The following is a 22,811-nucleotide window of genomic DNA, read 5'->3' as shown; positions in this document are numbered from 1 at the left end:
AGTACCCCCCAGTCCATCCCAGTGCCTCCCAGTTCATCCCAGTCCATCCCAGTTCCTCCCAGTCCATCCCAGTTCACCCCAGTCCCATCCCATTACCATACTGGTACCATCCCAGTCCATCCCAGTTCATCCCAGTGTCTCCCAGTCCCTCCCAGTCCGTCCCAGTCCCATCCCAGTGCCATCCCAGTCCATCCCAGTGCCTCTCAGTCCCATCCCAGTCCATCCCAGTCCCTCCCAGTCCATCCCAGTTCATCCCAGTCCCTCCCAGTCCCATCCCAGTTCATCCCAGTGCCTCCCAGTCCCTCCCAGTCCCATCCCAGTCCCATCCCAGTGCCATCCCAGTCCCTCCCAGTCCATCCCAGTTCATCCCAGTCCATCCCAATGCCTCCCAGTGCCTCCCAGTGCCTCCCAGTCCATCCCAGTCCATCCCAGTCCCTCCCAGTCCCATCCCAGTCCATCCCAGTGCCTCCCAGTCCATCCCAGTCCCTCCCAGTTCCTCCCAGTTCCTCCCAGTCCCATCCCAGTTCATCCCTGTGCCTCCCAGTCCCTCCCAGTCCCATCCCAGTCCCATCCCAGTGCCATCCCAGTGCCTCCCAGTCCCTCCCAGTCCCATCCCAGTCCCATCCCAGTGCCATCCCAGTCCCTCCCAGTCCATCCCAGTTCATCCCAGTCCATCCCAATGCCTCCCAGTGCCTCCCAGTGCCTCCCAGTCCATCCCAGTCCATCCCAGTCCCTCCCAGTCCCATCCCAGTCCATCCCAGTGCCTCCCAGTCCCATCCCAGTCCATCCCAGTCCATCCCAGTCCCTCCCAGTCCCATCCCAGTCCCTCCCAGTTTCTCCCAGTCCCATCCCAGTGCATCCCAGTCCATCCCAGTTCACCCCAGTCCCATCCCATTACCATACTGGTACCATCCTAGTCCATCCCAATGCCTCCCAGTGCCTCCCAGTCCCATCCCAGTCCATCCCAGTTCATCCCAGTCCATCCTAGTCCCATCCCAGCCCATCCCAGTTCCTCCCAGTCCATCCCAGTTTCATCCCAGTGCCACCATATTGCCATCCCAGTCCATCCCAGTTCACCCCAGTGCCATCCCAGTCCCTCTCACTGCCTCCCAGTCCACCCCAGTCCCTCCCAGTTCATCCCAGTCCATCCCAGTGCCTCCCAGTCCCATCCCAGTCCCTCCCAGTCCATCCCAGTCCATCCCAGTGCCTCCCAGTCCATCCCAGTCCCATCCCAGTCCCATCGCAGTCCCATTCCAGTGCCTCCCAGTCCCTCCCAGTCCCATCCCAGTCCATCCCAGTCCATCCCAGTGCCTCCCAGTCCATCCCAGTACATGCCAGTCTCTCCCAGTGCCTCCCAGTCCCATCCCAGTCCATCCCAGTTCCTCCCAGTCCATCCCAGTTCACCCCAGTGCCACCCAGTACTTCCCAGTCCATCCCAGTCCCATCCCAGTCCATCCCAGTGCCATTCCAGTCCATCCCAGTCCATCCCAATGTCTCCCAGTGCCTCCCAGTCCCATCCCAGTCCATCCCACTTCCTCCCAGTCCATCCCAGTTCACCTCAGTCCCATCCCATTACCATACTGGTACCATCCAGGTGCATCCCAGTTCATCCCAGTGCCTCCCAGTGCCTCCCAGTCCCATCCCAGTGCCTCCCAGCCCCTCCCAGTCCCATCCCAGTCCATCCCAGTCCCTCCCAGTTTCTCCCAGTCCCATCCCAGTCCATCCCAGTTCCTCTCAATCCATCCCAGTTCACCCCAGTCCCATCCCATTACCATACTGGTACCATCCAGGTGCATCCCAGTCCCTCCCAGTCCATCCCAGTCCCTCCCAGTCCATCCCAGTTCATCCCAGTCCATCCCAGTTCCTCCCAGTCCATCCCAGTTCATCCCAGTCCATCCTAGTCCCATCCCAGTCCATCCCAGTTCCTCCCAGTCCATCCCAGTTTCATCCCAGTGCCACCATATTGCCATCCCAGTCCATCCCAGTTCACCCCAGTGCCATCCCAGTCCCTCTCACTGCCTCCCAGTCCATCCCAGTCCCTCCCAGTCCCATCCCAGTCCCATCGCAGTCCATCCCAGTCCCTCCCAGTCCATCCCAGTCCATCCCAGTCCATCCCAGTGCCTCCCAGTCCCTCCCAGTCCCATCCCAGTCCCATCCCAGTGCCTCCCCGTCCATCCCACTCCCATCCCAGTGCCATCCCAGTCCCTCCCAGTCCATCCCAGTTCACCCCAGTCCATCCCAATGCCTCCCAGTGCCTCCCAGTCCAATCCCAGTCCATCCCAGTCCATCCCAGTCCCTCCCAGTCCCATCCCAGTCCATCCCAGTGCCCTCCCAGTCCCTCCCAGTTTCTCCCAGTCCCATCCCAGTCCATCCCAGTCCCTCCCAGTCTCTCCCAGTCCATCCCAGTTACCGTTTCCCCCCATAGGTGCCGGTGTCGGACATGGAGTATGAACGCAGGTGGGGGGGGGGGGACCCCAAAAATAGGGGGTGGGGGACCCCAAAATGGGGGGTGGGGTCCCTGAAATGGGGGTGGGGGGGACCCCAAAAAGGGAGAGAGATCCCATTGGGGGGTGGGGGGTCCCTAAATGGGGGTGGGGACCCCAAAATATGGGGGTGGGGGAACCCCAAAATATGGGGGTGGGGGAACCCCAAAAAGGGGGAGAGACCCCATTGGGGGGGTGGGGGGGTCCCTAAATGGGGGTGGGGACCCCAAAGTGGGGGTGGGGGGTCCCTAAATGGGGGTGGGGACCCCAAAATATGGGGGTGGGGGGACCCCAAAAAGGGGGAGAGATCCCATTGGGGAGGTGGGGGGGGACCCCAAAGTGGGGGAGAGACCTTATTGGGGGGTGGGGGGTCCCTAAATGGGGGTGGGGACCCCAAAATATGGGGGTGGGGGGTCCCAAAGTGGGGGGGGACCCCAAAAAGAGACCCCATTGTGGGAAGGGGTGGGGGGGGGGTTGAGCGCTCTTTGGGGACCCCCTTTGAACCCCCACCCCATTTATCTCCCCCCCCCCCCCCCATTTATAGGGGCGGTCGGGGGGACCGAACGGGGCGCTATGGGGCCGCCCCCCCCCCCCGAAAGCCCCCCCGGAGTGGGGGGGTCCCGCAGCCAACGGGATCACGACTATCGCGACATGGACTATCGCGGCTATGGGGGACCCCCGGACGGAACCCCCACTTCGGGGACCCCCCCCCAGGTCAGACCCCATTCACCCCCCCCATTCACCCCTACGTTTGCTCCCCATTTGCCCCCATTGGGTGCAATTTTACCCCATTTTTTCCCCATTTTACCCCAAATTTTCCTCATTTTCCCCCATTTTTCCCCATTATCCCCCGTTTTTTCCTTGTTTTCCCCCATTTTTCCCCAAAATCCCCCATTTTCTCCCCATTTTCCCCATTTTTGTTCATTTGACCCCAATTTTCCCCATTTTCCCCAATTTTTCCCCAATTTTCCCCCATTTTACCCGATTTTGCCCCATTTTTTCCCCATTATCCCCCAAATTTTCCTCATTTGCTGCCATTTTTTCCCAATTTCCTCATTTTTTTCCCCACTTTTTCCCCAATTTTCCCCCATTTTCCCCAAATTTTCCCCATTTTCCCCCATTTTGCCCCAATTTTTCCCCATTATCCCCCAAATTTTCCTCATTTGCTGCCATTTTTACCCATTTTCCTCTATTTTCCCCATTTTGCTCAATATTTTCCCCACTTTTTCCCCACTTTTTCCCCATTTTCCCCCATTTTCCCCCATTTTCCCCCATTTTTCCCCATTATCCCACAATTTTGCACAATTTTCCCCCATTTTCCCCATTTTCCCCCATTTTTTCCTCATTATCCCCCAATTTTTTTCCGGATTATCCCCCAATTTTTTCCCATTTCTTCCCCATTTGCCCCCATTTTTTCCCCATTGTCCCCCATTTTTCCCCATTTTCCCCATGTTTTCCCCCCATTATCCCCCCTCCCCAACATTATCCCCCCACCCATAACCCCCTATTTACTGTCTCCCCCCCCCCCCCCCCCCCCCTTTTATCTTCCAGCCCCCCTACGAATCACCGGACCCCCCCAGGAAGCGGGACCCCCCCTCAGCCCCCCCATTACCCTTTGGGGCGGATGGGGACTATAGGGACCAGGATTACCGCCCCGAGGCGGCCGAGGAAGAGCCCCGTGCCAGCACCATCGTCATGCTCCGAATGCTGCCCCAGGCAGCCACCGAGAACGACGTGAGCAATTTGGGGGGGGGGTCCTCCCCGTTTTTGGGGGGGGGGGTGTCTTCGTTTCGGGGTCTTAAGCGCTGGTTGGGGGAGTGGCCAAATGGGGTGCGCTGGCCCTTTAAATCTTCCTCTTCGGTGGTGCGGAGCAGGAAGCCACGCCCCCTTTGGGAAGCCACGCCCTCTTTATGGAAGCCACGCCCCCTTTAGGGAAGCCACGCCCCCTTTCCTAAGGGGGAGGGGTCGTGCACCCCTATTTTGGGGAGTGGCCAAATGGGGTGAACTGGCCCTTTAAATCTTCCTCCCTGGGTGGTGCGGAGTGGGAAGCCACGCCCCCTTTGGGAAGCCACGCCCCCTTTAGGGAAGCCACGCCCCCTTTCCTAAGGGGGAGGGGTCGTGCACCCCTATTTTGGGGAGTGGCCAAATGGGGTGCGCTGGCCCTTTAAATCTTCCTCCCTGGGTGGTGCGGAGTGGGAAGCCACGCCCCCTTTCGGGGAGGCCACGCCCCCTTTCATAAGGGGGAGGGATCCTACACCCCCATTTTGGGGAGTGGCCAAATGGGGTGAACTGGCCCTTTAAATTTTCCTTCCTGGTTGGTGTGGAGTGGGAAGCCACGCCCCCTTTGGGGAAGGCCACGCCCCCTTTCATAAGGGGGAGGGGTCGTGCACCCCCATTTTGGGGAGTGGCCAAATGGGGTGCGCTGGCCCTTTAAATCTTCCTCGTTGGTGGTGCGGAGCAGGAAGCCACGCCCCCTTTGGGAAGCCACGCCCTCTTTATGGAAGCCACGCCCCCTTTAGGGAAGCCACGCCCCCTTTCATAAGGGGGAGGGGTCCTACACCCCCATTTCGGGGAGTGGCCAAATGGGGTGCGCTGGCCCTTTAAATCTTCCTCTTTGGTGGTGTGGAGCAGGAAGCCACGCCCTCTTTATGGAAGCCACGCCCCTTTCATAAGGGAGAGGGATCCTACACCCCCATTTTGGGGAGTGGCCAAATGGGGTGCGCTGGCCCTTTAAATCTTCCTCCCTGGGTGGCGTGGAGTGGGAAGCCACGCCCCCTTTGGGAAGCCACGCCCTCTTTGTGGAAGCCACGCCCCCTTGGGGGGAGGCCACGCCCCCTTTCATAAGGGAGAGGGGTCCTACACCCCCATTTTGGGGAGTGGCCAAATGGGGTGCGCTGGCCCTTTAAATCTTCCTCGTTGGGTGGTGCGGAGTGGGAAGCCACGCCCCCTTTGGGGAAGGCCACGCCCCCTTTCATAAGGGGGAGGGGTCGTGCACCCCCATTTTGGGGAGTGGCCAAATGGGGTGCGCTGGCCCTTTAAATCTTCCTCGTTGGTGGTGCGGAGCAGGAAGCCACGCCCCCTTTGGGAAGCCACGCCCTCTTTATGGAAGCCACGCCCCCTTTAGGGAAGCCACGCCCCCTTTCATAAGGGGGAGGGGTCGTGCACCCCCATTTTGGGGAGTGGCCAAAGGGGGGTCGCTGGCCCTTCAAATCTTCCTCTTTGGTGGTGTGGAGCAGGAAGCCACGCCCCCTTTGGGAAGCCACGCTCTCTTTATGGAAGCCACGCCCCCTTTCCTAACGGGGAGGGGTGGTGCACCCCTATTTTGGGGAGTGGCCAAATGGGGTGCGCTGGCCCTTTAAATCTTCCTCCCTGGGTGGTGCGGAGTGGGAAGCCACGCCCCCTTTCGGGGAGGCCACGCCCCCTTTCATAAGGGGGAGGGGTCGCACACCCCCATTTTGGGGAGTGGCCAAATGGGGTGCGCTGGCCCTTTAAATCTTCCTCGTTGGGTGGTGCGGAGTGGGAAGCCACGCCCCCTTTGGGAAGCCACGCCCCCTTTGGAAGCTACGCCCCCTTTCGGGGAGGCCACGCCCCCTTTCATAAGGGGGAGGGGTCGCACACCCCCATTTTGGGGAGTGGCCAAATGGGGTGTGCTGGCCCTTTAAATCTTCCTCATTGGGTGGTGCGGAGTGGGAAGCCACGCCCCCTCTGGGAAGCCACGCCCCCTTTGGAAGCCACGCCCCTTTCATAAGGGGGAGGGATCCTACACCCCCATTTTGGGGAGTGGCCAAATGGGGTGCACTGGCCCTTTAAATCTTCCTCGTTGGTGGTGCGGAGTGGGAAGCCACGCCCCCTTTGGGAAGCCACGCCCTCTTTATGGAAGCCACGCCCCCTTTCATAAGGGGGAGGGGTCCTACACCCCCATTTTGGGGAGTGGCCAAATGGGGTGCGCTGGCCCTTTAAATCTTCCTCGTTGGTGGTGCGGAGCAGGAAACCACGCCCCCTTTGGGAAGCCACGCCCTCTTTATGGAAGCCACGCCCCCTTTCATAAGGGGGAGGGGTCCTACACCCCCATTTTGGGGAGTGGCCAAATGGGGTGCGCTGGCCCTTTAAATCTTCCTCGTTGGTGGTGCGGAGCAGGAAACCACGCCCCCTTTGGGAAGCCACGCCCTCTTTATGGAAGCCACGCCCCCTTTCATAAGGGGGAGGGGTCCTACACCCCCATTTTGGGGAGTGGCCAAATGGGGTGCGCTGGCCCTTTAAATCTTCCTCGTTGGTGGTGCGGAGCAGGAAACCACGCCCCCTTTGGGAAGCCACGCCCTCTTTATGGAAGCCACGCCCCCTTTGGGGAAGCCACGCCCCCTTTCATAAGGGAGAGGGATCCTACACCCCCATTTTGGGGAGTGGCCAAATGGGGTGCGCTGGCCGTTTAAATCTTCCTCATTGGGTGGTGCGGAGCAGGAAGCCACGCCCCCTTTCGGGGAGGCCACGCCCCCTTTCATAAGGGGGAGGGGTCGTGCAGCCCCATTTTGGGGAGTGGCCAAATGGGGGTCGCTGGCCCTTTAAATCTTCCTCGTTGGGTGGTGCAGTGTGGGAAGCCACGCCCCCTTTGGGAAGCCACGCCCCCTTTTGGGGAATGCCACGCCCCCTTTCATAAGGGGGAGGGGTCGTACACCGCCATTTTGGGGAGTGGCTAAATGGGGTGCGCTGGCCCTTTAAATCTTCCTCCCTGGGTGGTGCAGTGTGGGAAGCCACGCCCCCTTTGGGAAGCCACGCCCTCTTTGTGGAAGCCACGCCCCCTTGGGGGGAGGCCACGCCCCCTTTCATAAGGGGGAAGGGTCGTGCAGCCCCATTTTGGGGAGTGGCCAAATGGGGTGAACTGGCCCTTTAAATTTTCCTTACTGGGTGGTGTGGAGTGGGAAGCCACGCCCCCTTTGGGAAGCCACGCCCTCTTTAGGGAAGCCACGCCCCCTTTAGGGAAGCCACGCCCCCTTTCCTAAGGGGGAGGGGTCGTGCACCCCTATTTTGGGGAGTGGCCAAATGGGGTGCGCTGGCCCTTTAAATCTTCCTCGTTGGTGGTGCGGAGCAGGAAGCCACGCCCCCTTTCGGGGAGGCCACGCCCCCTTTCATAAGGGGGCGGGGTCGTGCAGCCCCATTTTGGGGAGTGGCCAAATGGGGTGCACTGGCCCTTTAAATTTTCCTCCCTGGGTGGTGCGGAGCGGGAAGCCACGCCCCCTTTGGGAAGCCACGCCCCCCTTTGGAGAAGCCACGCCCATCTCCTGTAGCCCCGCCCACATCCAAAGCCCCACCCCTTCCCCATAGCCGTATTCCATTCCCTATAGGCATACCTGTCTCAAAGCCACGCCCCTTTCCCCATAGCCACGCCCCCTTATAGCCACTCCCATCTCAGAGCCACGCCCACTTCCAAAAGCTTCTTCCATTCCCGTACCACCATCTTTCTCTTAGCCACGCCCCCATCTGTAGCCACACCCCTTGGTCTGTGGCCACGCCCCCTCTGTCACACCACGCCCCATTCGTAGCCACGCCCCCTCCATCAACCGCACCCTTTCCTGTAGCCCCGCCCCCTTCCCAATAGCTGTATTCCCTGTAGGCGTACCTGCCTCAAAGCCACGCCCCTTTTCCCCATAGCCACGCCCCCTTGTAGCCCCGCCCTGCCCCATAGCCTCACTCTCTTCTAACCCGCCCCCTTCCTCTAGCCACGCCCTCTATCAAAGCCCCGCCCATTCCTGTTCCCCAGTTTCCCCCTTAGCCACGCCCCTTCCCATATGCCCCACCTCTTCTGTAACCACGCCCCCTTCCGTAGCCACGCCCCTAACTTATTCACCCCCTTCCTGTAGCCACGCCCCCTTCTCCATAGCCACGCCTCCTCCCATACCCCTATCCCTTTATTAAGCTCCACCCCCTTCCTGTAGCCACGCCCCTCACATAGCCCCGCCCCATCAAACCCCGCCCCTCCTGTAGCCACGCCCCCTTTTCGATAGCCACGCCCCTCCCTTAGCCACGCCCCTTCCATAGCCACACCCCCTCCCATACCCCTACCCCCTTATTAAGCCCCACCCCCTTCCTGCAGCCCCGCCCCCTTTTCCTTAGCCATGCCCCCTCCCATACCCCTTCCCCTTTATTTAGCCCCACCCCTTTCCCGTAGCCACACACCCATAGCCACGCCCCATCAACCCCACCCCTTCTGTAACCACGCCCCCTTTTCCATAGCCACACCCCCTTCCTGCAGCCACGCCCCCTCCCATACCCCTATCCCTTTATTAAGCCCCACCCCTTCCTGTAGTCACGCCCCTCCCTTAGCCACGCCCCTTCCATAGCCACGCCCCCTCCCATTCCCAACCCCCTTATTAAGCCCCACCCCCTTCCTCTAGCCACGCCCCCTCCATAGCCACGCCCCCATCAACCCCCACCGCTTTGGTCGCCACGTTCCATTTTCCATAGCCACGCCCCCTACAATAAGCCACACCCCCTTCCTGTAGCCACGCCCCCTCCTGTAGCCATGCTCCCCATAGCCCCGCCCCCATCAAAACCCGCCCCTTCTGTAGCCACGCCCCCTTTTCCATAGCCACGCCCCCTCCCATACCCCTTTCCCTTTGTTAAGCCCCACCCCCTTCCTTTAGCCACGCCCCCTCCCGTAGTCAAGCCCCTTCCCATAACCCCACCTCATCAAACCCCTCCTCTTTTGTAGCCACGCCCCCTTTTAAATAGCCACGCCCCCTCCCATACCCCTATCCATTTATTAAGCCCCACCCCCTTCCTGTAGCCACGCCCCTCCCTAAGCCACGCCTCCCATAGCCCCGCCCCCATCAAAACCCGCCCCTTCTGTAGGCACGCCCCCTTCTCCATATCCACGCCCCCTCCCATACCCCTTTCCCTTTGTTAAGCCCCACCCCCTTTCTTTAGCCACGCCCCCTCCCGTAGCCACGCCCCTTCCCATAACCCCACCTCATCAAACCCCTCCTCTTTTGTAGCCACGCCCCCTTTTAAATAGCCACGCCCCCTCCCATACCCCTATCCCTTTATTAAGCCCCACCCCCTTCCTGTAGCCACGCCCCTCCCTAAGCCACGCCTCCTCCCATAGCCCCGCCCCATCAAACTCCGCCCCTTCTGTAGGCACGCCCCCTTTTCCATAGCCATGCCCCTCCTGTAGCCACGCCCCCTTTTCCATAGCCACGCCCCCTCCCTCACCCCTATCCATTTATTAAGCCCCACCCCTTCCTGTAGCCACGCCCCCTCCCATAGCCCCGCCCCCTCCCATAGCCCCGCCCCATCAAACCCCACCCCTCCTGTAGCCACACCCCCTTTTCCATAGCCACACCCCCTCCCATTCCCAATCCCCTTATTAAGCCCCACCCCCTTCCTGTAGCCACGCCCCCTCCATAGCCACGCCCCCATCAACCCCCACCTCTTTGGTAGCCACGCCCCCTTTTCCATAGCCATGCCCCCTCCCATACCCCTTTCCCTTTGTTAAGCCCCTCCCCTTCCTGTAGCCACGCCCCTCCCGTAGCCACGCCCCTTCCCATAACCCCACCTCATCAAACCCCTCCTCTTTTGTAGCCACGCCCCCTTTTAAATAGCCACGCCCCCTCCCATACCCCTATCCCTTTATTAAGCCCCACCCCCTTCCTGTAGCCACGCCCCTCCCTAAGCCACGCCTCCCATAGCCCCGCCCCATCAAACTCCGCCCCTTCTGTAGGCACGCCCCCTTTTCCATCGCCATGCCCCTCCGTGGCCACGCCCCCTCCTTAGCCACGCCCCCTCCCATAGCCCCACCCTCTTCTATATCCCAGCCCCCATCGCTCCCATTCACCCATAGGTTCTCCCCCTCCCCTCCCCCCCCTTTTTAGGGTCCCCCTTTCCCTTTTTGGGGTGCCCCCACCGACCCCCCCCCCCTTTTTCTGCCCCCCCCCCCCCTTCAGATCCGGGCTCTGCTGCAGTCTCAGGGGGTGCAGCCCCGCGAGGTGCGGCTGATGAGGAACAAATCCTCAGGTGAGTCTTTGGGGGTGGGGGGCACCCATGGGTGGGGGGGGATGGGGGGCACCCATGGGTGGGGGGGGGACCCATGGGTGGGGATAAGGGGGGAGTTGAGGGGGGTTTGGGGGGGGATAGGAGGGTGGGGGGGGGATCCCAACCCGGGGGAGAGGGGGAAGGGGGGGTTGGGGGGCACCCATGGGTGGGGGGAGTGGGATGGGGGGCACCCATGGGTGGGGATACGGGGGGAGTTGAGGGGGGTTTGGGGGGGATAGGAGGGCGGGGGGGGGATCCCAACCCGGGGGAGAGGGGGAAGGGGGGGTTGGGGGGCACCCATGGGTGGGGGGGGGGGTGGGGGGGGGGGGGGGGGGGGACCCATGGGTGGGCGGGAGGGGGGGGGGGGGCCCATGGGTGGGGATAAGGGGGGAGTTGAGGGGGGTTTGGGGGGGGATAGGAGGGTGGGGGGGGGGATCCCAACCCGGGGGAGAGGGGGAAGGGGGGGTTGGGGGGCACCCATGGGTGGGGGGGGACCCATGGGTGGGCGGGAGGGGGGGGGGCACCCATGGGTGGGGATAAGGGGGGAGCTGAGGGGGGTTTGGGGGGGATAGGAGGGTGGGGGGGGGGATCCCAACCTGTGGGAGAGGGGGAAGGGGGGGTTGGGGGGCACCCATGGGTGGGTGGGAGGGGGGGGGGGACCCATGGGTGGGGGTAGGGGGAGATTGAAAGGGGGGGGGGGGGGATCTGCTGCAAAGGGGCACCCATGGGTGCTGGGCTTATGGAGTAGGAGCACCCAGGGGTGCTGATCCTATATCCAGGGGCACCCAGGGGTGCTGATCCTATAGAAAGGGGGCACCCAGAGGTGCCCATCTCTCCCCCACACCCCCCAGGGGCACCCAGGGGTGCTGATCCTATAAGAAGGGGCACCCAGGGGTGCTGATCCCACTCTTAGGAGCACCCAGCGGTGCTGATCCCATAACCAGGGGCACCCAGGGGTGCTGATCCTATAGGAAAGGGGCACCCAGGGGTGCTGATCCCACTCTTAGGGGCACCCAGGGGTGCTGATCCTATATCCAGGGGCACCCAGGGGTGCTGATCCTATAGAGAAGGGGCACCCAGGGGTGCTGATCCCAATCCCAGGGGGCACCCAGGGGTGCCCATCCCATACTCTTACACTCTTAGGGGCACCCAGGGGTGCTGATCCCATAACCAGGGGCACCCAGGGGTGCTGATCCTATAGAAAGGGGGCACCCAGGGGTGCCCATCTCATACCCTACACTCTTAGGAGCACCCAGGGGTGCTGATCCCATACCCAGGAGCACCCAGGAGTGCTGATCCTATATCCAGGGGGCACCCAGGGGTGCTGATCCCATAACCAGGGGCACCCAGGGGTGCTGATCCTATAGAAAGGGGGCACCCAGGGGTGCCCATCTCTCCCCCACACCCCCCAGGGGCACCCAGGGGTGCCAATCCCACTCCCCAGGAGCACCCAGGGGTGCTGATCCTATAGATTTGGGGCACCCAGGGGTGCTGACCCCATATCCAGGGGGCACCCAGGGGTGTCGATCCCACTCTTAGGGGCACCCAGGGGTGCTGATCCTACAGAAAGGGGGCACCCAGGGGTGCCCATCTCCCCCCCACACCCCCCAGGAGCACCCAGGGGTGCTGATCCTATAGATTCGGGGCACCCAGGGGTGCTGATCCCATATCCAGGAGCACCCAGGGGTGCTGATCCTATAGATTCGGGGCACCCAGGGGTGCTGATCCCATATCCAGGAGCACCCAGGGGTGCTGATCCTATAGATTCGGGGCACCCAGGGGTGCTGATCCCATATCCAGGAGCACCCAGGGGTGCTGATCCTATAGATTTGGGGCACCCAGGGGTGCCGATCCCACTCTTAGGGGCACCCAGGGGTGCTGATCCTATAGATTTGGGGCACCCAGGGGTGCTGATCCTATAGAAAGGGGGCACCCAGGGGTGCCCATCTCATACCCTACACTCTTAGGAGCACCTAGGGGTGCTGATCCTATAGAAAGGGGGCACCCAGGGGTGCTGATCCCATAACCAGGGGCACCCAAGGGTGCTGATCCTATATCCAGGGGCACCCAGGGGTGCTGATCCCGCTCTTAGGAGCACCCAGCGGTGCTGACCCCATAACGAGGAGCACCCAGGGGTGCCCATCTCCCCCCCGTACCCCCCGGGGGCACCCAGGGGTGCTGATCCTATAGATTTGGGGCACCCAGAGGTGCTGATCCTATATCCAGGGGCACCCAGGGGTGCCGATCCTATAGATTCGGGGCACCCAGGGGTGCTGATCCCATATCCAGGGGGCACCCAGGGGTGCCCATCCCACTCTTAGGAGCACCCAGGGGTGCTGACCCTATAGATTTGGGGCACCCAGGGGTGCTGATCCCACTCTTAGGAGCACCCAGGGGTGCTGATCCCACTCTTAGGGGCACCCAGGGGTGCTGATCCCATATCCACGTGCACCCAGGGGTGCTGATCCCACTCTTAGGAGCACCCAGGGGTGCTGATCCCATAACGAGGAGCACCCAGGGGTGCTGACCCTATAGATTTGGGGCACCCAGGGGTGCTGATCCCAATCCCAGGGGGCACCCAGGGGTGCCGATCCTATAGAAAGGGGGCACCCAGGGGTGCTGATCCCACTCTTAGGAGCACCCAGGGGTGCTGATCCTATAGATTTGGGGCACCCAGAGGTGCTGATCCTATATCCAGGGGCACCCAAGGGTGCTGATCCCACTCTTAGGAGCACCCAGGGGTGCTGATCCCATAACCACGGGCACCCAGGGGTGCCCATCTCCCCCCCACACCCCCCAGGGGCACCCAGGGGTGCCGATCCTATAGAAAGGGGGCACCCAGGGGTGCTGATCCCAATCCCAGGGGCACCCAGGGGTGCTGATCCCACTCATAGGAGCACCCAGGGGTGCTGATCCCATAACCAGGCGCACCCAGGGGTGCCGATCCTATAGAAAGGGGGCACCCAGGGGTGCCCATCTCTCCCCCACACCCCCCAGGGGCACCCAGGGGTGCTGACCCTATAGAAATAGGGCACCCAGGGGTGCTGACCCTATAGATTCGGGGCCCCCAGGGGTGCTGACCCCATATCCAGGGGCACCCAGGGGTGCTGACCCTATAGATTCGGGGCCCCCAGGGGTGCTGATCCCATATCAAGGGGCACCCGGGGCTGCTGACCTTATAGATTTGAGACCCCCAGGGGTGCTGACCCTATAGATTTGAGGCCCCCAGGGGTGCTGACCCTATAGATTTGGGGCACCCAGGGGTGCTGACCCTATAGATTTGAGGCCCCCAGGGGTGCTGACCCTATATTGTCAGGTCCTATAGGGTCAGGTCCTGGAAGGTGAAGGTCCTATAGGGCCGCCCATGGGTTCCAATGGGTCCTTTTATGGGGTCGGGTCCGGGAAGGTCAAAGTCCTATAGGGCCGCCCATGGGCTCCAATGGCTCTTTTTATGGGGTCGGGTCCTGGAAGGTCAAAGTTCTATAAGGCCATTCATGGGTTCCAATGGGTCCCCCTATGGGGTCGGGTCCTGGAAGGTCAAAGTCCTATAAGGCCACTCATGGGTTCCAAAGGGTCCTTTTATGGGGTCGGGTCTTGGAAGGTCAAAGTTCTATAGGGCCGCCCATGGGTTCCAATGGGTCCTTTTATGTGTTCGGGTCCTGGAAGGTCAAAGTGTTATATGGCCGCCCATGGGCTCCAATGGGTCTTTTTATGGGGTCAGGTCCTGGAAGGTCAAAGTCCTATAGGGCCACTCATGGGTTCCAAAGGGTCCTTTTATGGGTTCGGGTCCTGGAAGGTCAAAGTTCTATAAGGCCATTCATGGCTTCCAATGGGTCCTTTGATGGGGTCGGGTCCTGGAAGGTCAAAGTGTTATATGGCCACCCATGGGTTTTAATGGGTCCCTGTATGGGTTCGGGTCCTGGAAGGTCGAAGTCCTATAGGGCCACTCATGGGTTCCAAAGGGTCCTTTGATGGGGTCGGGTCCTGGAAGGTCAAAGTGTTATATAGCCATCCATGGGTTCCAATGGGTCTTTTTATGGGGTCGGGTCCTGGAAGGTCAAAGTTCTATAAGGCCATTCATGGCTTCCAATGGGTCCTTTTATGGGGTCAGGTCCTGGAAGGTCAAAGTGTTATATGGCTGCCCATGGGTTCCTCTATGGGACCCCATAGGGTTAGGTCCTGGAAGGTCAAAGTCTTATAGGGCCGCTCATGGGTTCCAAAGGGTCCTTTTATGGGTTCGGGTCCTGGAAGGTCAAAGTCCTATAGGGCGGCTCATGGGTTCCAAAGGGTCCTTTTATGGGGTCGGGTCCTGGAAGGTCCAAATCCTATATGGCCACTCATGGGTTCCAAAGGGTCCTTTGATGGGGTCGGGTCCTGGAAGGTCCAAATCCTATAAGGCCACTCATGGGTTCCAATGGGTCCTTTTATGAGGTCGGGTCCTGGAAGGTCAAAGTCCTATAAGGCCACTCATGGGTTGCAAAGGGTCCTTTGATGGGGTCGGGTCCTGGAAGGTCAAAGTTCTATAAGGCCATTCATGGGTTCCAATGGGTCCCCCTATGGGGTCGGGTCCTGGAAGATCGATGTATTTTATAGCTTCCCATGGGTTCCAATGAGTTCTTTTATGGAGTTGGGTCCTGGAAGGTCGAAGTGTTATATAGCCGTCCATGGGTTCCTCTATGGGGTCCCTGTATGGGTTCGGGTCCTGGAAGGTCAGAGTGTTATATGGCCACCCATGGGTTTTAATGGGTCCCCCTATGGGGTCGGGTCCTGGAAGATCGATGTATTTTATAGCTTCCCATGGGTTCCAATGAGTTCTTTTATGGAGTTGGGTCCTGGAAGGTCGAAGTCCTATAGGGCCACTCATGGGTTCGAAAGGGTCCTTTGATGGGGTCGGGTCCTGGAAGGTCAAAGTCCTATAGGGCCGCCCATGGGTTCCAAAGGGTCCTTTTATGGGTTCGGGTCCTGGTAGGTCGAAGTCTTATATGGCTGCCCATGGGTTCCTCTATGGGACCCCATAGGGTTAGGTCCTGGAAGGTCAAAGTCCTATAAGGCCACTCATGGGTTCCAAAGGGTCCTTTTATGGGTTCGGGTCCTGGAAGGTCAAAGTCCTATAGGGCCACTCATGGGTTCCAAAGGGTCCTTTTATGGGGTCGGGTCCTGGAAGGTCCAAATCCTATAAGGCCACTCATGGGTTCCAATGGGTCCTTTTATGGGTTCGGGTCCTGGAAGGTCAAAGTGTTATATAGCCGTCCATGGATTCCAATGGGTCCCTGTATGGGTTCGGGTCCTGGAAGGTCAAAGTGTTATATGGCCACCCATGGGTTTTAATGGGTCCCTGTATGGGTTCGGGTCCTGGAAGGTCGAAGTCATATAGGGCCGCCCATGGGTTCCAATGGTCCTTTGATGGGGTGGGGTCCCGGAAGGCGCGTTGCCATTGGGCGCTGAGCTCAGGTCCTTGCAGGTCAGAGCCGCGGCTTCGCCTTCGTGGAGTTCCACCACGTCCAGGAGGCGGCGCGTTGGATGGACGCCAACCAGGTGCCAACCCCTTACTGGGGATACTGGTTTATACTGGGAGGGCGGGGAGGGGGGGGGGGGGGGGGAAGGGGGGGGGCGGGGCGGCTGCTGGTCTGTACTGGTCTGTACTGGTTTGTACTGGGAGCTACTGGTTGGTAGTGGTCTGTACTGGGAGCTACTGGGAGCTACTGGTCTGTACTGGTCTGTACTGGGAGCTACTGGTCTGTACTGGTTTGTACTGGGAGCTACTGGTCTGTATTGGTCTGTACTGGGAGCTACTGGTCTGTACTGGTTTGTACTGGGAGCTACTGGTCGGTGCTGGTTTGTACTGGGAGCTACTGGTCTGTACTGGTCTGTACTGTGAGCTACTGGTCTGTACTGGTTTGTACTGGGAGTTACTGGTCTGTACTGGTCTGTACTGGGAGCTACTGGTCTGTACTGGTCTGTACTGGTCTGTACTGGGAGCTACTGGTCTGTACTGGTCTGTACTGGAAGCTACTGGGAGCTACTGGTCTGTACTGGTTTGTATTGGGAGCTACTGGTCGGTTCTGGTGTGTACTGGGAGCTACTGGTCTGTACTGGGAGCTACTGGTCTGTACTGGTCTGTACTGGTCTGTACTGGGACCTACTTGTCGGTACTGGTTTGTACTAGGAGCTACTGGTCTGTACTGGTTTGTACTGGGAGGTACTGGGAGCTACTGGTCTGTACTGGTCTCTACTGGTCTATACTGGTCTGTACTGGGAGCTACTGGTCTGTACTGGTCTGTACTGGTTTGTACTGGGAGCTACTGGTCTGTACTAGTCTGTACTGGGACCTACTGGGAGCTACTGGTCTGTACTGGTCTGTACTGGTTTGTACTGGGAGCTACTGGTCTGTACTGGTCTGTACTGGGAGCTACTGGGAGCTACTGGTCTGTACTGGTCTGTACTGGTTTGTACTGGGAGCTACTGGTCGGTACTGGTCTGTACTGGGAGCTACTGGGAGGTACTGGTCTGTATTGGTCTGTACTGGGAGCTACTGGTCTGTACTGGTCTGTACTGGTCTATACTGGTCTGTACTGGGAGCTACTGGTCTGTACTGGTCTGTACTGGTTTGTACTGGGAGCTACTGATCGGTTCTGGTGTGTACTGGGAGTTACTGGTCTGTGCTGGGAGCTACTGGTCTGTACTGGTGGTTACTGGTTTGTACTGGGAGCTACTGGTCTGTACTGGTCTGTACTGGGAGCTACTGGTCTGTACTGGTCTGTACTGGTTTGTACTGGGAGCTACTGGTCTGTATTGGTTTGTACTGGTTTGTACTGGGAGCTACTGACCGGTTCTGGTGTGTACTGGGAGCTACTGGTCTGTACTGGGAGCTACTGGTCTGTACTGGTTTGTACTGGGAGCTACTGGTCTGTACTGGTCTGTACTGGGAGCTACTGGTCTGTGCCAGTTTGTACTGGCTTGTACTGGGAGCTACTGGTCGGAACTGGTTTGTACTGGGAGCTACTGGTTGGTACTGGTCTGTACTGGGAGCTACTGGGAGCTACTGGTCTGTACTGGTCTGTACTGGGAGCTCCTGGTCTGTACTGGTCTGTACTGTGAGCTACTGGTCTGTACTGGTTTGTACTGGGAGCTACTGGTCTGTGCTGGTCTGTACTGGGAGCTACTGGTCTGTACTGGTGAGTACTGGTTTGTACTGGGAGCTACTGGTGTGTAGTGGTGGTTACTGGTTTGTACTGGGAGCTACTGGTGTGTAGTGGTCTCTACTGGTGTGTACTGGGAGCTACTGGTCTGTACTGGTGTGTACCGGTCTGTACTGGGAGCTACTGGTCTGTACTGGTCTGTACTGGTTTGTATTGGGAGCTACTGGTCGGTTCTGGTTTGTACTGGGAGCTACTGGAAGCTACTGGTCTGTACTGGAAGCTACTGGGAGCTACTGGGAGCTACTGGTCTGTACTGGGAGCTACTGGGAGCTGCTGGTCTGTACTGGTCTGTACTGGGAGCTACTGGTCTGAACTGGTCTGTGCTGGGAGCTACTGGTTGGTACTGGGAGCTACTGGTCTGTACTGGTCTGTACTGGGTGCTACTGGGAGCTACTGGTCGGTACTGGTTTGTACTGGAAGCTACTGGTTTGTAGTGGTGTGTACTGGTCTGTACTGGGAGCTACTGGTCTGTACTGGACTGTACTGGTCTGTACTGGGAGCTGCTGGTCTGTACTGGTCTGTACTGGTTTGTACTGGGAGCTACTGGTCGGTTCTGGTGTGTACTCGGAGCTACTGGTCTGTACTGGTTTCTACTGGTTTGTATTGGGAGCTACTGGTCTGTTCTGGTTTGTACTGGGAGCTACTGGGAGCTACTGGTCTGTACTGGGAGCTACTGGGAGCTGCTGGTCTCTACTGGTGTGTACTGGGAGCTACTGGTCTGTACTGGTTTGTACCGGTTTGTATTGGGAGCTACTGATCGTTTCTGGTCTGTACTGGGAGCTACTGGTCTGTACTGGTTTGTACTGGTTTGTATTGGGAGCTACTTGTCGGTACTGGTTTGTACTGGGAGCTACTGGTCTGTACTGGTCTGTACTGGTCTGTACTGGGAGCTACTGGTCGGTACTGGTTTGTACTGGAAGCTACTGGTTTGTAGTGGTGTGTACTGGTCTGTACTGGGAGCTACTGGTCTGTACTGGACTCTACTGGTCTGTACTGGGAGCTACTGGTCTGTACTGGTCTGTGCTGGTTTGTACTGGGAGCTACTGGTCGGTACTGGTTTGTACTGGAAGCTACTGGTTTGTAGTGGTGTGTACTGGTGTGTACTGGGAGCTACTGGTCTGTACTGGTCTGTACTGAGAGCTACTGGGAGCTACTGGTCTGTACTGGTCTGTACTGGTCTGTACTGGTCTGTACTGGGAGCTACTGGTCTGTACCGGTTTGTACTGGCTTGTACTGGGAGCTACTGGTCGGTACTGGTTTGTACTCGGAGCTACTGGTCTGTACTGGGAGCTTCTGGTCTATACTGGTCTGTACTGGGAGCTACTGGTCTGTACTGGTCTGTACTGGTCTGTACTGGGAGCTGCTGGTCTGTACTGGTTTGTACTGGAAGCTACTGGTCTGTACTGGTCTGTACTGGGAGCTACTAGGAGCTACTGGTCTGTACTGGGAGCTACTGGGAGCTACTGGGAGCTACTGGTCTGTACTGGTCTGTACTGGGAGCTACTGGGAGCTACTGGTCTGTACTGGTCTGTACTGGTCTGTACTGGTCTATACTGGTCTGTACTGGGAGCTACTGGTCTGTACCGGTTTGTACTGGCTTGTACTGGGAGCTACTGGTCGGTACTGGTTTGTACTCGGAGCTACTGGTCTGTACTGGGAGCTTCTGGTCTATACTGGTCTGTACTGGGAGCTACTGGTCTGTACTGGGAGCTGCTGGTCTGTACTGGTTTGTACTGGAAGCTACTGGTCTGTACTGGTCTGTACTGGGAGCTACTAGGAGCTACTGGTCTGTACTGGGAGCTACTGGGAGCTACTGGGAGCTACTGGTCTGTACTGGTCTGTACTGGGAGCTACTGGGAGCTACTGGTCTGTACTGGTCTGTACTGGTCTATACTGGTCTGTACTGGGAGCTACTGGTCTGTACCGGTTTGTACTGGCTTGTACTGGGAGCTACTGGTCGGTACTGGTTTGTACTCGGAGCTACTGGTCTGTACTGGGAGCTTCTGGTCTATACTGGTCTGTACTGGGAGCTACTGGTCTGTACTGGGAGCTGCTGGTCTGTACTGGTTTGTACTGGAAGCTACTGGTCTGTACTGGTCTGTACTGGGAGCTACTAGGAGCTACTGGTCTGTACTGGGAGCTACTGGGAGCTACTGGGAGCTACTGGTCTGTACTGGTCTGTACTGGACTGTACTGGTTTGTACTGGGAGCTACTGGTCGGTTCTGGTGTGTACTGGGAGCTACTGGTCTGTACTGGGCGCTACTGGTCTATACTGGTTCTTACTGGTCCATACTGGTCCATAGTGGTCCATACTGGTTCTTACTGGTCCATACTGGTCCGCAATGGTCCATACTGGTCCGTCCTGGTTTATACTGGTTTATACCAGTCTATGCTGGTCTTTACTGGTGCATACTGGTTCTTACTGGTCCATAGTGGTCCATACTGGTTTATACTGGTCCTTACTGGTGTATACTGGTTTATACTGGTGCCTACTCGTATATACTGGTTTATACTGGTCCGTACTGGTTTATACTGGTCCGTACTGAGCTATACTGGTTCTTACTGGTGCATACTGGTTTGTACTGGTTCATACTGGTTTGTACTGGTCCGTAGTGGTCCATAGTGGTCCGTACTGGTTCTTACTGGTGCCTACTGGTTTATACTGTTTCTTACTGGTCTATACTGGTTTATACTGGTCCATACTGGTTCTTACTGGTCCATTGTGGTCCATACTGGTGCCTACTATTCCATACTGGTTCTTACTGGTTCATACTGGCCCATACTCTGGTCCATACTGGTCCATACTGGTGCCTACTGGTCTATACTGGTTCTTACTGGTTCATACTGGTTTATACTGGTGCCTACTGGTTTATACTGTTTCTTACTGGTCCATACTGATCCATAGTGGTCCATACTGGTTCTTACTGGTCCATAGTGGTCCATTCTCTGGTCCATACTGGTCCATACTCTGGTCCATACTGGTCCATACTGGTGCCTACTGGTCTATACTGGTGCCTACTGGTTTATACTGGTTCTTATTGGTTCTTACTGGTCCGTAGTGGTTTATACTGGTCCATACTGGTTCATACTGGTCCATACTGGTCCATAGTGGTGTATAGCGGTGCATACTGGTCCGCACTGGTCCGTACTGGTCCATACTGGTCCCTACTGGTCTATACTGTTTCTTACTGGTGCATACTGGTCCATAGTGGTCCATACTGGTTCTTACTGGTCTGTACTGGTTTATACTGGTTTATACTGGTCCATACTGGTGCCTACTGGTCTATACTGGTTCTTACTGGTCCATACTGGTGCCTACTGGTCTATACTGGTTCTTACTGATTCATACTGGTTTATACTGGTGCCTACTGGTTCTTACTGTTCCATACTGGTCCATACTGGTTTATACTGGTCCATACTGGTTCTTACTGGTCCATAGTGGTCCATACTGGTTCTTACTGGTCCATAGTGGTCCATACTCTGGTCCATACTGGTCCATACTGGTGCCTACTGGTCTATACTGGTGCCTACTGGTTTATACTGGTTCTTATTGGTTCTTACTGGTCCGTAGTGGTTTATACTGGTCCATACTGGTTCATACTGGTGCATACTGGTCCATAGTGGTGTATAGCGGTGCATACTGGTCCGTACTGGTTCTTACCGGTGCCTACTGGTTTATACTGGTTCTTATTGCTTCTTACTGGTCTGTACTGGTTCTTACTGGTCCATACTGGTCCATACTGGTCTATACTGTTTCTTACTGGGGCATACTGGTCCATAGTGGTCCGTAATGGTCCATACTGGTCCGTACTGGTTTATACTGGTCCATAGTGGTCCATACTGGTGCCTACTGGTCTATACTGGTTCTTACTGGTCCATACTGGTCCATACTGGTGCCTATTGGTCTATACTGGTTCTTACTGATTCATACTGGTTTATACTGGTGCCTACTGGTTCTTACTGTTCCATACTGGTCCATACTGGTTTATACTGGTCCATACTGGTTCTTACTGGTCCATTGTGGTCCATACTGGTGCCTACTATTCCATACTGGTTCTTACTGGTCCATACTGGCCCATACTCTGGTCCATACTGGTCCATACTGGTGCCTACTGGTCTATACTGGTTCTTACTGATTCATACTGGTTTGTACTGGTGCCTACTGGTTTATACTGTTTCTTACTGGTCCATACTGGTGCCTACTATTCCATACTGGTTCTTACTGGTCCATAGTGGTCCATACTGGTTCTTACTGGTCCATACTGGTTCTTACTGGTCCGTACTGGTTTATACTGGTCCATATTGGTGCATATTGGTTTATGCTGTTGCATACTGGTTTATACTGGTGCATACTGGTTTATACTGGTCCATACTGGTTTATACTGGTCCTTACTGGTTTATACTGGTGTCCCCCCAGCAGGGCGTGGTGCTGTTGGGGCAGCGCGTCTCCCTGCACTACAGCGACCCCAAACCCAAAATCAACGAGGACTGGCTGTGCGCCAAGGTGCCCTATGGGGTTATGGGGTCATATGGGGTCCTATGGGGTCATATGGGGTCTTATGGGGTTATGGGATCCTATGGGGTGGGATATGGGGTCCTATGGGGTCCTATGGGGTCCTATGGGGTCCTATGGGGTTATATGGGGTCCTATGGGGTCTTATGGGGTCCTATGGGGTTATGGGGTCCTACGGGGTCCTATGGGGTCTTATGGGGTCTTATGGGGTCCTACGGAGTCATATGGGGTCCTATGGGGTTATATGGGGTCATATGGGGTCCTATGGGGTCATATGGGGTCCTATGGGGTTAGGGGGGATATGGGGTGGGCTCTCAACAAGGACTGGCTGTGCGCCAAGGTGCCCTATGGGGTTATGGGGTGGGGTTATGGGGTCTTATGGGGTCCTATGGGGTCATATGGGGTCCTATGGGGTTATATGGGGTCCTATGGGGTCCTATGGGGTGGGATATGCGGTCATACGGGGTCTTATGGGGTCCTATGGGGTTATGGGGTCATATGGGGTCCTATGGGGTTATATGGGGTCCTATGGGGTTATGGGGTCATATGGGGTCCTATGGGGTTATATGGGGTCATATGGGGTTATATGG

The 22,811-nt window shown here is 57.8% G+C and overlaps 1 protein-coding gene across 1 annotated transcript in view; it reads left to right on the top strand.

Annotated features, from left to right (window-relative positions):
• The first annotated feature begins 3,056 nt into the window (after positions 1-3,056).
• The window catches only part of LOC107049770 (RNA-binding protein 10-like), a 42,771-nt gene continuing 23,016 nt past the window's right edge, over positions 3,057-22,811 (top strand). The window contains exons 1-4 of the mRNA XM_040657265.1: positions 3,057-3,197; positions 4,121-4,217; positions 10,421-10,490; positions 22,126-22,212. Coding sequence (XP_040513199.1) covers positions 3,057-3,197; positions 4,121-4,217; positions 10,421-10,490; positions 22,126-22,212 — 395 coding nt within the window. The remainder of the gene's footprint in view (positions 3,198-4,120; positions 4,218-10,420; positions 10,491-22,125; positions 22,213-22,811) is intronic.

This window comes from Gallus gallus, unplaced genomic scaffold, assembly GCF_016699485.2.
Source record: "Gallus gallus isolate bGalGal1 unplaced genomic scaffold, bGalGal1.mat.broiler.GRCg7b scaffold_89, whole genome shotgun sequence".
NCBI lineage: Eukaryota > Metazoa > Chordata > Aves > Galliformes > Phasianidae > Gallus > Gallus gallus.
Note: the sequence above shows the minus strand (reverse complement) of the source record. Positions and strands in the feature narration are given on the sequence as shown.